The sequence below is a fragment of the Nicotiana attenuata genome, unplaced genomic scaffold (assembly GCF_001879085.1).
Source record: "Nicotiana attenuata strain UT unplaced genomic scaffold, NIATTr2, whole genome shotgun sequence".
Lineage (NCBI taxonomy): Eukaryota > Viridiplantae > Streptophyta > Magnoliopsida > Solanales > Solanaceae > Nicotiana > Nicotiana attenuata.
The window spans coordinates 37,856-52,457 of record NW_017672677.1 but is presented as its reverse complement, the minus strand read 5'-3'; the positions used below and the strand labels follow the sequence as shown (position 1 = coordinate 52,457).

Below are 14,602 nucleotides of genomic sequence, written 5' to 3'. Positions count from 1 at the left end.
GGTCGCTTAAACTGATACAATTGGCCTATTATCTGATTTTAATACATATTTCTAGCCTATGGTGCAATTTTAAACTTTATAACCACTTTTATTCATTTTTTAGGAGAATTGCAACGTCATTTAAAATACGTCTTGAACCACATCACATAAATGCACCAGCAGTCCGCAACACATTCTATATAATATTGTTGGGATTTGGATTTGGGTCACATAAATGCACACCCGAGTTTAGGAAAGTAACATTTTGAATCGCGTGCCTAAAGCAACTACGCACTTTCAAGTTTGCGAGGGCCATGGAAAATTCAACTAAATGGCACGCCTCGATTTCTAAGGATTAAAATTAAAAGGGTGAGGGCCACGCATTTCAAAATTTACTTATTGGACCATGTCTTTTTGGTCCTCAATTCTCATGCTGCTATGCGCAGATTTTGCTCCTTTTCCTTCTGGGGTAGATCGTAACACTATTTTACTTCACAAGTATAGGATTTGATACAGATATTTAAACTTCTTCAATACTCAATGAATTCAAACTTTTAATATCCCGAGTAATCTGAGAATCTAAGAATTAATAGACTGAAATTCAACCAGTAGGAGATAAATTACATAGGTTGCAAAAGCTGGATAAATCAGATCCCACTAACAAATCGATACGATCCCCGAAATACACCCCAAATAAAATTGCGGCATCCACCTCTGAGGCAAGACAATATATCCAAAAAACAATTAACCTTTACTGTCGAAAATATTGCTGTTCTGCAAACTTCAATAAGGCAAAGACTGGCTAAGGACTAACTCATTCGTTAAAGGAATTATTGAATCATTCTCAACAAATTTACGTGACCATGTACTAACATCCAAACACAAAGTAATATATCAATGAGTAACTACTATTTATCTCATAAAAATATCTAAGGAAACACATAGCAAAAAAACTAATGAAATAAAGGAGAATTAGAAATGAACCTTAAATATCTTCTCAGTTGGCAAACTTTTACAGCAACAAACAAAACTTTTACAGCAACAATCATTTAAGGCAAACTAAGACCGAAATCGACGCCGGAGACCTCATACACAACCTCGACGGCAAAGCGACTTCGAAACCCTACTCGACAGTGTTGAACCACTCTATCGCGGGTGATTTAAAGGTGTTTTATAGTGGTACTACAACTGATTTTTAAGGGTGGATTAAGTTACTGCCATGGCTATGAAGCTTTGAGATTTTGCAATTTTGGAATCGGGTGAAGCTTTTGGAAAATGGGTGGTCTATTGTGTTTGGTTGAAAATGGCGGAAGGCTTCCGTTGAAGGAGAAAGGGGTCATTGGTTTGGTTAGGAATCAGTCATGGAAATGGCCGCTTGAAGAAGATGATCCTAGGGGTCGTTTCTTTGGTTGTGAATTGCGGCTGCTAATCTTGGAGTGTATATGGTGTAGTCTATATTTTAGGTGTAGGTCCTATTGTATAGGAGTAGAGATTAGGTTTATATTTTGTGTATTTTGCCAGTTAGTCCCTAAATCTTTTTGTGTTAAGTTCTTAGGGTCTTTTTATTTATTTTTTGTTCCAAAGAATAGTCTAGAAGGGTCCCTAGGATTAGCTTAATGGATATTGGGTATTGATCTTAAGAAATGGGCTAGAAACTTGGGCCTTTATGACTAGTTATGTTAAAAATTAGCTTAATTAACTAAAAGTATAATAAAAAATATTAATTAGCCCTATCTAAGTAAAAATACTTATTAAAGAAAAAGACTAACCGTTAAAACAAACATATTTTTTTGTATTTTATTAGAAAAGTTAAAAGTAACTAGATAAAAATATTAATTAGTTAAATAAGATAAAAATCTTTTTTGTATTTTTTTTTTGATAAAATAAAGCAAAAAGAGTCAAATTTAGTTGAAATTACTATATTAGGCCTAAACTAATTATTACGTGCTAAAATATGAAAAAATTTTGGGGAGGGTCAAAAATCACATGTCTACAATAATAATGAAATAATCTTCCTCGTCCACTCACATTAATAAAACTTTTATTATTTTATTTATATATTTTCCTATATTATTTTTTTTATTTTATATGAAAAAGGTCATATAACTAAAGTAATAGTCTGTTTGGCCATACTTCTATAATCAACTTATTTTGAGAAAACAAGCTTCTATAATCAATGTATTTTGAGAAGTGCTTTTCTCAAAAGTACTTTTTAAAAAAAGTGTTTTTTTGGTGAGAATCAGTTTGTGTTTGACTAATTGATTTGAAAAACACTTTTGAGCTGTAATTAGTGTTTGGCCAAACCTTTTGAAAACTGCTTCTAAGTTTATTTTTCTCAAAATTACATCTTAGAAAAGTGCTTTTGGAGAGAAGCTATTTTTTTCTGCTTCTGCTTCTCTTCAAAAGTATTTTTTTTCCAGTCTAAAAGCTTGGCCAAATAACTCAAATTTTGGCCAAAAGTGCTTTTGGCGACAAAAAAAAAAAGTACTTTTGGACCCAAAAAAGCATGGCCAAACAGGCTATAAGGCCCCGTTTGGCCATGAGTTTTGCCAAAATAAATTTGGGATTTATTTTCAAAAATCATGTTTGGCCATAAATTTTGCCATATTTTGGCCAAATCCCAAATTTCAAATCCCAAAATCAGCTATTGAGCTGATTTGGGCCAAATCCCAAAACTTGAGAATTATATACATGTTTTTTCAAAATAAAATTGGAAATATGTTCTAACAATGTATGTCCAAACATATTTTCATCTTCAAATCAAACTTCACCCAAATCAGATTTTTTAAAATAAATTTTGGATCTATGGCCAAACTAGCTAAGATTCACGATAACGTGCACCAAGTTAATTTTAACTTTAAAAGCTTATGATACGCTATAAATTTTTATCTTCAATTTCTAACATTTTTAAAACAAAAAACCCACCCCTAAGAGAAACCTAGTTTTAACTTTCCGACTAAAAACAGTTGGTTTTCTGCTACGGATTCCTTTGCTCTGTGCGCCTATTGTCTTTCTTGCTACCTTATACTTCTCAGTTGGTCGAGGGAATGCTGAGCCTAAGCAACACTGTCCCAACAGTTTCTTACCCTCAGAGAAGCAGTTTTGCCTCTCCAATTTTAGCTGTCAATCCTCAAAAAAGTATCAGCTTCCTTAAAAACCACACCTTTGTGTTTTCATCATCTTTAATGAGACAACAATCTGAACAAACCCCAACTACGCTATCTTGCAAAGCTTCTTTGGAAGTTGTAAAGGACTCACCCAGGTACTTTACCACCATCCTCTTGATTTTTAATATTTTTTTTTTAATTTGTTTTTAGTATGTAAAGAGTAGATACTTTCTTTCTTAATTTAATATGGGTTTGCTCAAGTCTTTAATATATTAGTGGTTATTTCTTTGTGCGAATTGCAGATAATCGCTTTCTGCTCATTGGGTTTTATGAGTTTACTTTATGGTGGGGTGGCGTTAATTGAAATTTGGCACTTTACTTGCTCAGCTTTTCTTGGGAATTTATTGAAATTGATGCGTTTCCTTTTCTTTTTGAGATTTTATACTTCTTGCATTTGGAAGTTTATTTGTTATTGTGCTCTTCATGAACATTAGTAAGAATATTGCTTTAGATAGTTTATACCTTTTTAATGGTTGTTTAAAATTCTGCTGCTAATTTTGTAACTTTCCTTTTCTCTTTTAATAATGTAAATGATGTTCTAGAATGTGTCAACTGTCAAATAATGCAGTGGTTCAGCAGTCCATGGAATATCGGAAATGGTTGTGGGTGTTTTGGGAGGAGGGCAGCTGGGTCGTATGCTGTGTGAAGCGGCATCCCAGATGGCGATCAAAGTGATTGTCTTAGATCCACTGGAGAATTGTCCTGCTAGTGCACTAGCACATCAACATGTCGTGGGAAGCTATGATGACAGTGCCACAGTTGAAGAATTTGGGAAAAGGTTTGGTATTTTCTAATCATATGTTTATGGATTTTGTTTTTTTCTACAAGCTAATTTGGTTTGTGAAAGCAGGTGTGGAGTACTAACCGTTGAGATCGAGCATGTTGATGTTGCCACACTTGAGAAGCTTGAGCAACAAGGTGTGGATTGCCAACCCAAGGCCTCTACTATTCGTATAATCCAGGTTAGTCTTTTAACATGTCTTAATTTGAATGAAAGAGTCATATTTGATATGCTTCGTTGGTTACTCATCCTAACAACATTTGTTTGCTTGGTTAACTCATTTTTTCTTGTAATAGGATAAATATCTTCAGAAGGTCCACTTTTCTCGTCATGCTATCCCACTTCCTAAGTTTATGCAGGTTGACTTGTGGTGGCAAAGATTTCTTATGTTCATATTTCTTCTCCCATTGATAAAATTTGATGTTTTCACTTATGTGGAAAATATGACTAAAACAGATTGATGATCTTGAAAGTGCTAGAAGAGCAGGGGACCTGTTTGGTTATCCTCTTATGATAAAGAGCAGGAGGTTGGCATATGATGGGCGTGGCAACGCTGTCGCTAAAAGCGAGGAGGAGCTCTCCTCTGCTGTTAACGGTAGTATGCCAATCTGTACAAATTTGTGAAGTGTTTGCTGGTGCTTACTTCTTAAAATTTTTATCCAATTGCAAAAATTAGGCTTTGGTAGAAGAAATGACCAGATAAATAGTGTCCATGGGGTTTCTAGTTTATTCTGTGTTGTGAAATTGCCTTAAGAAGCACATAGAGGTTTAATGTGTTATTTAACAGATTTATGGGCTTCATATTGAGATGATACTCTCACAGGGGGACATCATCTGCTAATAATAGTTGGAGAGCTTCTTTGGTTAAGAATCAATCTTCCACTTTTAATTTGTTTGTTTAGATTTGAAGCTTAATCAGGCCGTAATAATATGTGGTTCAATTTGATTTTCAGCACTTGGAGGATATGGTCGTGGTTTATATGTTGAGAAATGGGCGCCATTTGTGAAGGTTAGAATTTGCTTCATTGTTAAGAGGGTGTTTATCATGCATTTACCAATAACTTTAAAGGGATAACAAATAAATTTGTCTTTGCTTCATGCAATTGTATAAGGAATATATTCATCTGATGCTATTTATACTGTGAGAAAGCACGGGAGAAAATATATTATTGATGTATATACATATGTTACAATGAGCCCTATATATATACACACATAACATGTCCTACTCCTAACATATATTGGATTAGGGTTATTTATTTACTCCTATTTACATGACTATTCTAACACTCCCTCTCAAGCTGGTGCATATAAATCATATGTACCAAGCTTGTTACATATGTAGTTAATACGAGGACCAGTGAGGGACTTGGTGAAAATATCTGCAAGCTGATCATTCGACTTCACAAACTTTGTAGCAATATCTCCCGAGAGTATCTTTTCTCTAACAAAGTGACAGTCAATCTCAATGTGTTTAGTTCTCTCATGGAACACTGGATTTGACGCAATATGAAGAGCAACTTGATTATCACACACAAGTCCCATCTGACTAATCTCACCAAATTTCAACTCCTTGAGCAACTGTTTGATCCAAATTAGCTCACATGTCGCCATAGCCATTGCTCGATATTCTGCTTCTGCACTAGACCGAGCAACCACATTCTGTTTCTTGCTCTTCCAGGACACCAAATTTCCTCCTACCAAGACACAATATCCAGACGTAGAACGTCTATCAGAAGGTGATCCTGCCCAATCAGCATCTGAGTATCCAACGATCTGCTCATGGCCTCGACCCTCAAACAATAAACCTTTGCCTGGAGCTGATTTTATATACCGAAGAATGCGAACAACTGCATCCCAATGACTATCACACGGAGAATCCATAAACTGACTCACAACACTCACAGAAAAGGAAATGTCAGGTCTTGTCACTGTAAGGTAATTTAATTTACCAACCAACCGTCTATATCTTGCAGGATCGCTAAGAGGTTCCCCCTGTCCTGGCATAAGTTTAGAATTCGGATCCATCGGAGTGTCAACCGGTCTACAACCTGTCATTCCTGTCTCTTCAAGAATATCTAAGGCATACTTTCGTTGTGAGATCACAACACCTGAGCTAGACTGAGCGACCTCAATACCCAGAAAATACTTTAGTTTGCCCAGATCCTTAGTCTGAAAGTGTTGCAAGAGATGTTGCTTCAATTTAGTAATACCATCCTGGTCATTGCCGGTAATAACAATGTCGTCAACATAGACCACCAGATAAATACAGAGACTCGAGGCAGAATGCCGATAGAATACAGAGTGATCAGCTTCACTCTGAATCATGCCAAATTCTCGAATAACTGTGCTGAACTTACCAAACCAGGCTCGAGGAGACTGCTTTAGACCATAAAGTGACCGACGCAAGCGACATACAAGGCCACGAGACTCCCCCTGAGCAACAAACCCAGGTGGTTGCTCCATATAAACTTCATCCTCAAGGTCACCGTGTAAAAAAGCATTCTTAATGTCCAGCTGATAGAGGGGCCAATGGCGAACAGCAGCCATGGATAGAAAAAGGCGGACTGATGCTATCTTAGCCACAGGAGAGAAGGTATCACTGTAATCGAGCCCAAATATCTGAGTATATCCTTTGGCAACAAGACGAGCCTTAAGACGATCAACCTTACCATCCGGACCAACCTTGACTGCATACACCCAACGACAACCAACAGTAGATTTACCTGAAGGAAGAGGGACGAGCTCCCAAGTACCACTCGTATGTAAAGCAGACATCTCGTCAATCATAGCCTGTCGCCATCCTGGATGAGACAATGCTTCACCTGTAGACTTAGGGATGGAAACAGAGGACAAAGAAGATAGAAAAGCATAATAGGGTGATGACAAACGATGATAACTCAAACCGACATAATGGGGATTAGGATTAAGGGTGGCCCGTATACCTTTCCGAAGTGCAATCGGTTGATTAAGAGGAGACAAGTCCGCAGTATTAGCAGGGTCAGGTGCAGGACGTGAATCAGCTGGACCTGATGCTGGGCGCGGACGACGATGATATGTCAAAAGTGGTGTTCCTGTGGCAGGGAGTCTAGGAGGAGCCACACTAGACTCCTCAACGGTTGGAATGGATAAGACTTCTATAGCGGAAGGTGAAGGAGGAGCTATAGGAGACTCGGGTAAGACTTCTGTGGCGGAAGGTGAAGGAGGAGCTATAGTAGACTCCTTAAAGGTCGGTATAGGTAAGACCTCAGATATATCAAGGGGGTCAGAAAGGTCAGAAGAGGTAAAGAAAGGTTTAGACTCAAAAAATGTGACGTCAGAGGACATAAAGTACCTACGAAGATCAAGTGAGTAACAACGATATCCCTTCTGAACACGAGAATAACCAAGGAAGACACACTTGAGAGCACGAGGAGCTAACTTATCTTTCCCAGGGGCTAGGTTATGAACGAAACAAGTGCTCCCAAAAACACGAGGGGGAACAGAGTATACGGGTGATTGGGGAAACAATACTGCATACGGTATCTGATTCTGGATGGGAGAGGAAGGCATCCGATTAACTAAATAACAAGCTGTGAGAACTGCATCGCCCCAAAAACGCAGCGGAACATGAGATTCAATGAGAAGTGTGCGAGCAGTCTCAATGATGTGCCTATTCTTTCTCTCTGCAACCCCATTTTGCTGAGGGGTATAAGGACAAGAGGTCTGATGAATAATTCCTTGAGAAGTCATAAACTGCTGAAATTGAGAGGATAAATATTCTAAGGCATTATCACTGCGAAAAGTGCGAATGGAAACACCAAATTGATTTTTAATTTCAGCACAAAAATTCTGGAATATAGAAAACAACTCAGAACGATCTTTCATTAAGAAAATCCAAGTACATCTTGAATGATCATCAATAAAACTAACAAAATAACGAAATCCCAAGGTTGAACTGACTCTACTAGGACCCCATATATCAGAGTGAACTAAAGAAAAAATAGACTCTGCGTGACTCTCAATACTACGAGGATAGGAGGCTCGGGTATGTTTCCCGAGCTGACATGACTCACACTCTAATGTGGATAAACTAGACAAACCAGGCACCATCTTCTGAAGCTTGGATAAGCTTGGATGTCCTAAACGTCTGTGAATTAGGTCCGGAGGATCTGTAACTAGACATGCCTTGGAGGATTTTAGGGAGTTAAGGTAGTAAAGCCCTTCTGATTCAAGTCCTGTTCCAATCGTCTGCCCTGTACTGCGGTCCTGCATAATAAAAGAATCATCAATAAAATATATACCACAATGGAGGGCACGAGTCAAACGACTAACAGATGCAAGATTAAAAGGACAGCCAGGGACATAGAGAACGGAATCTAGAGTGACAGAGGGTAGGGGATTCGCTTGTCCAACTCCTTTTGCTTTGGTTTGAGACCCATTGGCTAAAGTAACAGTGGGAAGAGACTGTGAATACGCAATATTTGACAAAAGTGATTTATTACCAGAGATATGATCAGAAGCGGCTGAGTCCACAACCCATTGTCCAGGAGGACTAGACTGGGAAACACAAGCAAAAGAATTACCAGCAACAGAAGTATTAGTCTGAGCAACAGAAGCTACTTGTGGAGATGTCTGCTTACTTGCTCGATACTGAAGGAACTCATTATACTCCCCTTCAGATAAAGAAAATCCCTGGTTACCTGTAGTCTCAGTCTGAGCAACATAAGCATTTTTGGTTGGGCGGCCATGTAAAGAATAGCATACATCACGAGTGTGTCCAAGTTTATGACAATAGGAGCACTTGGGTCTAGATCTTCCAAAACGACCTCCTCCTCGTCTATTCTCCATAGTATGAGATGCCCGATTGTCCACTGATTGGGATACGAGGACAGATGAGTCAAGTGTCTGTGATGAGCTCACTGGGTGACTAGGTGCTGCAGCAAGGCGAAGTAATCGAGAGAATAATTCATCAACTGTGGGGACGGTTGGACTAGCCAAAATCTGGTCACGTACTGAATCAAGGTCATTAGGGAGTCCAGCGAGTGTAAGAACTAGAAACATCTTCTGTCGTTGCTCTTGTTGTTTTTCAATACTAGCAGAAACTGGCATCAACGTCTCAAATTCTTCCATGACTGCCTGAACTTGTCCCAAGTAAGTAGACATATCTAATTCCTGTTTCTTCAAGCTTGTCATTCGCGATATTACATCATAGAAACGAGATATGTCATTAGTGTATAGATTACGAGCCTTTTCCCAAACTAAATAACATGTCTGGAATGGACGGAACAAGGGCATCAACTTGGAATCAATAGATCGCCACAGGATACTACATAACTGAGCATCGACCTTCTCCCACTGTGTTTTGGCCTTTTCATCACCTTCGCTAGCCTTTTTTGTTAAATGATCTTGAACTCCTTGACCTTTACACCACAACTCGACAGATGAAGCCCAATCTAAGTAGTTTGAACCTCCCATTAAAGGTTCTGAGGTAATCATAACACCGGAACTGCCAGAACCCGGGTTTCTAGACCCGAAAGCATCGACTCCCAAAGACATGGTTGGATTATCACCAAATAACAAAAAGAATCAACTGAAAATTCTCTGAGACAGATGAAGAAAACACTGTGTTTGCCGGAAAAGTACTGTAGCTGCCGGAAAAATCAGTGTAGTCGCCGGAAAAACTCAAAGTGGTCGGAATTAAAAAATAAAAATATGGACAGGCTCGGAATTGCAGGGCGATCCAACTGTCCTGAGAAGCGAAGCCGAAAAATGGCCGGAAGAGGCCTCACGCGCCGGCGCGTGGGACAGACGCGCCGCCGGCGGCAGAGTTCCGACAGGCGCGTGACGGCGCGTGGCGGGCTATTTTCCGGTGATTTTTTCTGGGGTTTGGTCGGATCTCTCTTGGGAACCTTGTGGTGGTGTTGGATTTTGCACAACACTGTTAATTAGTGACTTTGACGCAATAAGTCACTTAGGTCACCGGAAAATTGCACGGTGACTGAGTTCTTTCTTCCCGGAAGTCGCTGGAATGATGCACAGCGATATGTTTCTCACTAAAGCTCTGATACCATGTGAGAAAGCACGGGAGAAAATATATTATTGATGTATATACATATGTTACAATGAGCCCTATATATATACACACATAACATGTCCTACTCCTAACATATATTGGATTAGGGTTATTTATTTACTCCTATTTACATGACTATTCTAACATATACCATGAAGTTATGTTAGTCAGATTTCACTGCCATTACTTGAAGCTCAAAGTCAATGAGACAACCACTCTTTCTGATATCAGAGGGCATCATTAGCTTTACATAGATATTGAAGCTGGGTTTGCCTAACTCGTAATTCTAGATGGAAAGCGCACCTTCTTGAAATCAGGGGTCTTCAAGGCAAACTGAAAATTCACATCGAATTGACAAACCGACTCAAATAAACGGAAAAATCAACTTACAGTTTGATTTGAATTTGTTTGATATTAGTTGGGTTCGGTATATTTGTATAAAGATTTTGATAGATATTTAAGAACTTCATTTCTTTTTATTTCAGGAGCTCTCTGTGATTGTGGCGAGGGGAAGGGATGGTTCAATTGCATGTTACCCTGCTGTAGAAACTATTCACAGGTTTGATTGTGCTTCTTTGCCAACATATTCGCCATTTCTGGTGACCTTTGTGTTTATTTGAACTTTTCCAGAAGTTGACTCTGCCATCTTTCCTGATTACTGGATCTTGTGTGTTAACAGGGATAACATTTGTCATATCGTAAAGTCACCTGCTAATGTATCTTGGAAGAGTATGAAACTTGCAACGGACGTTGCGCACAGAGCTGTTAGTTCATTAGAAGGTGCAGGAGTCTTTGCTGTTGAATTGTTTTTGACAGAAGATGGTCAGGTTGTCTGGCAATTTCCACAGCTATTCAATATATAAGGAACTTAATCATTAGTTATGCATTTACAGATCTCTTCAAAAGTATTTCATTTTTTTTAAAACTTAACCTGTCTGTAATTGTTAGTTTCTTGCAGATTTTACTAAATGAAGTAGCTCCCAGACCTCATAATAGTGGGCATCACACCATTGAGGCTTGCTTCACTTCACAATTCGAGCAGCATTTGCGGGCTGTGGTTGGCCTTCCACTTGGTGATCCATCAATGAAAACTCCTGCTGCAGTCATGTATAACATATTGGGGGAAGACGATGTAATCTTCCTTACTAATTTTTCCTTCTTTTTCCCCCATTATTTGATGAGATTCAGTAAATGCTAATTACTGAATTAGTGTTGGAGTGCTTTAGGAAAATTAGTACACATGGGCATTCTGTCTTTTTGAATATGCATTTTCACATGAATGTGTGCAGGACTATTGCTTTTCCCATCTGTCCCCCTAATACATTATATTGGCTGGCGTGCAGCGATTGGTGTTTAAATTGTGAGCTGCTTTTAGCTAACCAAATGTATTCAATGGATATCCCCAACCTTCTTTTTATTTCTATCCTTTGTTTTTCACTTCCTGCATATCTTTAGGTTGCCGCTCCTCAACCCTCTCTACCCCCTAAAAAGGATGAAAATAAAATAAAGAACTTTATCACAAAAAAGAAAAGAACAAAAGGGCCCTAAACTCAAAAGGAACTAGTAAAGCTATCTTTATCCAATAAGATGCTACATCTTCACAAAATCTGTTTCATGCATTTTTGAAGTCTCTATTTGCTGTTTGCATTAGTACTTAATACATAAGCAGCAACTCTCATATGCTTGTCCAACATTGTGTTTTTGCTTCCAGGGCGAACCTGGATTTCTTTTAGCTAATCAACTTATTGGAAGAGCATTGGGAATTCCGGGGGCATCTGTTCATTGGTATGACAAGCCAGGTTGGTGGATTTGACCTCGTATACCTTAAACGCTATCTTTCCTATTAAAAAACAAGCAAGCAAGTTGAAACTGTCTGCTTCAATGACTTGTAGAGATGCGAAGGCAACGCAAGATGGGACACATCACAATAGTTGGCCCTTCTACGGGCATTGTGGAAGCTCAGTTAAGGGTGATTCTAAATGAAGGAAGTGTTAATGGCCAGCCTGCAGGTTAGTTGTCAAAATGCTTTCATAAACATATTCAAGTTTTATGTGTGTAAATATTACACACTGGTCAGCTGTTCAGGAGTAGTTACAAACTTGATAAAAATTTCTATTTTTAGAAGTATTATTGAAATTGGTGGTCAAAGGTTCATGTCAGGAGAGGCTACAAACATTATGTGGATATTGAAGCTTCTTACTAGTATAAATGCTCTTTTGCATGTTAGAGAGACTCATACATGGATGTCTGATATTAAAGGCCGATATTAAAATTTCGAACTTTATACTCATGTAACGGGATGTCAGGTTATCAGCTAAATTATTTCCCAGTTTTTCGTTTATGTCTCAACCATTAATTTTTTGTATCCCCTGCTTTTTTGGTCTCCCACTTTTTTTTTTTTCATCTTGTTACTGTCATATTCTCTTCTCTATCCTTCCTTCTGTGCAACGATATTAAGCTGTCTTCCAGCTGCATGATTTCTCCTTCTTAATGTAAATATACGTTAACCAATCAAATTTTTTTTGGGATTTATGCTTTTTCTAACTGCGTGATGTTATAGCGGTACACTGTTGTGTTTTACAGACACCTTATAAACTAAGGACAGGTAAAATTAGGTTTTTTCCAGCTGCAGATTATTGTTTGATTATTTACTTGAATATAATGATTTTTGTTTTCATTCGCTATGCAGTTGCACCACGTGTTGGGATCATAATGGGATCTGATTCAGATCTTCCTGTTATGAAGGATGCTGCCAAGATTTTAAAAGAGTTTGATGTGCCTGCTGAAGTATTTACCATTAACTATTGCACCTCGTTTTCCATTTCATTCAGCAGCATGCCTAATGTATGTATGTATCATCACCTCCTAAGTGACCCAAGAATCTTGTTTTGATGCAGGTAAAAATAGTTTCAGCCCACCGTACACCTGAGATGATGTTTTCTTATGCTTTGTCTGCACGGGAACGTGGCATCCAAGTAATAATTGCTGGTGCTGGTGGTGCTGCCCACTTACCTGGTCAGTTGTCTTACAGCACAAAATAACTAACATGTTGTAGGCAGTGTTATCAAAGGCGAAAAGCGCAAAAAAGTTCTAAGGTCCGGTGGGGCTTTAAGCGCAAAGCGCAAATAAAGCGTGGGCTTTAATGAAGAAAGGCGCAAATGGAGAAAAGCTACAAATATATATATGTGTAGTCCAAGACTAATATCTATAAGCATGTATACCAAATATATGGAGAAAGAAATTGAACAAAATTTATGATAAAGTGAAATATCAATTGTTTAGTGTTGCTTTTCGGGATTATGCTCATTGGCAAGAAAAAGTATGCCTTAGAGCCTTGATGTTCTGAAGCGCCCGCTAAGCGAGGGGAAGCGCTCAACATTTTTGAGCCTAACTTCAGGGTTTAAGCGCGCCTTTGATAACATTGGTTATAGGTCTTCTAGTATGCACTAAAATGTGGTTTTTTACTTGAGCAGGAATGGTTGCTGCATTGACTCCACTACCTGTTATTGGCGTTCCAGTACGCGCTTCCACATTAGATGGACTTGACTCCCTATTGTCCATTGTTCAGGTACTTTTGGTCTTTACTCTAGAACAACAGTATTCAGTCATGTCAAGCTCAGTACTTATGGGGGTTAATGTCTCTTGTAAGTTCAATGAGATTTATGGGCCTGCTAGCTGGAAACATACCTAAGATATATTCAATTTTTCCCCCCTTCAGAAGAAAAATTAATAATGATAACAATTTAGGCTTTTGAGTTGAGTCATAATAATAACAAGAGATAAGAATTGCAAAGGAATAATGCACGGTACGTTATTTAGAGGATGAAGTACGTGTCCTCATCATCCAGTATCTTGGTAAAAATAGTTGTGTACATTCTTGGTTGAACTAGTGCTCAAGTACAATAAGATCAATTATGTCTCAATATCGAGCAGGGGTGGATGTAGAAGTAATGGGTTCACCTGAACCCAGTAATTTTGACTTGAAACTTGTATATGCCTAAAAAATTCTGTAAGTGTAAATAATTGATTTTGAACCCAGTAAATAAATGAATTCTGGTAGAATCCTGAACTCGAACCCAGAAAGTTCAATTCCTGGATTGCCTAGTTTTATTTCTTCGACAGATCTCTATGCTTTACTGTAATATAACACCCTGGACTCTGGGATGGAACCATCTCATTGATTGATTTTGCCTAATTTTCATCTGGTAGTAGCAATGCGCCCTGACCTATTAAAGGCCTATTTTCTTTTTGAAATGCTTCAGAATTCCTCTCTGAAGATGCAACCTTGCTCTTATGGTAGTGGTTGCCTGTCTAATCAGCAGGCTTACTAGTTACAACTTGGTAGTTGGGAATGTTTCTTATTAGTTCTATACATATAGCTTCGAAGAAATTTTAGGTGAAAGCAGTTCAAATATCACAGTTTGTTCATTTATATGTAGATGCCAAGAGGGGTCCCAGTTGCAACAGTTGCAATTAACAACGCCACAAATGCTGGTCTACTGGCAGTAAGATTGTTAGGGATCAGCGACATAAAGTTGCAAGCTAGGTATTGAAACCTTCCTCCGTCATCTTTTTTGTAAAAATATCTTCTTCTCTTCCCCCTTATCCCCCCCCCCCCCC

The 14,602-nt window shown here is 38.4% G+C and overlaps 1 protein-coding gene across 2 annotated transcripts in view; it reads left to right on the top strand.

Annotated features, from left to right (window-relative positions):
- The first annotated feature begins 2,887 nt into the window (after positions 1-2,887).
- Positions 2,888-14,602, top strand: part of LOC109214079 (phosphoribosylaminoimidazole carboxylase, chloroplastic) — a 12,774-nt gene continuing 1,059 nt past the window's right edge. Inside the window, exons 1-15 of one of the 2 annotated variants that reach the window (XM_019377961.1) lie at positions 2,888-3,241; positions 3,715-3,924; positions 3,997-4,108; positions 4,224-4,286; positions 4,384-4,522; positions 4,881-4,936; positions 10,468-10,541; positions 10,662-10,809; positions 10,941-11,114; positions 11,694-11,781; positions 11,875-11,991; positions 12,672-12,769; positions 12,880-12,997; positions 13,456-13,550; positions 14,422-14,528. In XM_019377961.1, coding sequence (XP_019233506.1) covers positions 3,027-3,241; positions 3,715-3,924; positions 3,997-4,108; positions 4,224-4,286; positions 4,384-4,522; positions 4,881-4,936; positions 10,468-10,541; positions 10,662-10,809; positions 10,941-11,114; positions 11,694-11,781; positions 11,875-11,991; positions 12,672-12,769; positions 12,880-12,997; positions 13,456-13,550; positions 14,422-14,528 — 1,814 coding nt within the window. In that variant the 5' untranslated portion in view covers positions 2,888-3,026. Of the gene's footprint in view, positions 3,242-3,714; positions 3,925-3,996; positions 4,109-4,223; positions 4,287-4,383; positions 4,523-4,880; positions 4,937-10,467; positions 10,542-10,661; positions 10,810-10,930; positions 11,115-11,693; positions 11,782-11,874; positions 11,992-12,671; positions 12,770-12,879; positions 12,998-13,455; positions 13,551-14,421; positions 14,529-14,602 lie in introns of those variants that run through there. The other variant, XM_019377962.1, reaches the window with a different exon arrangement.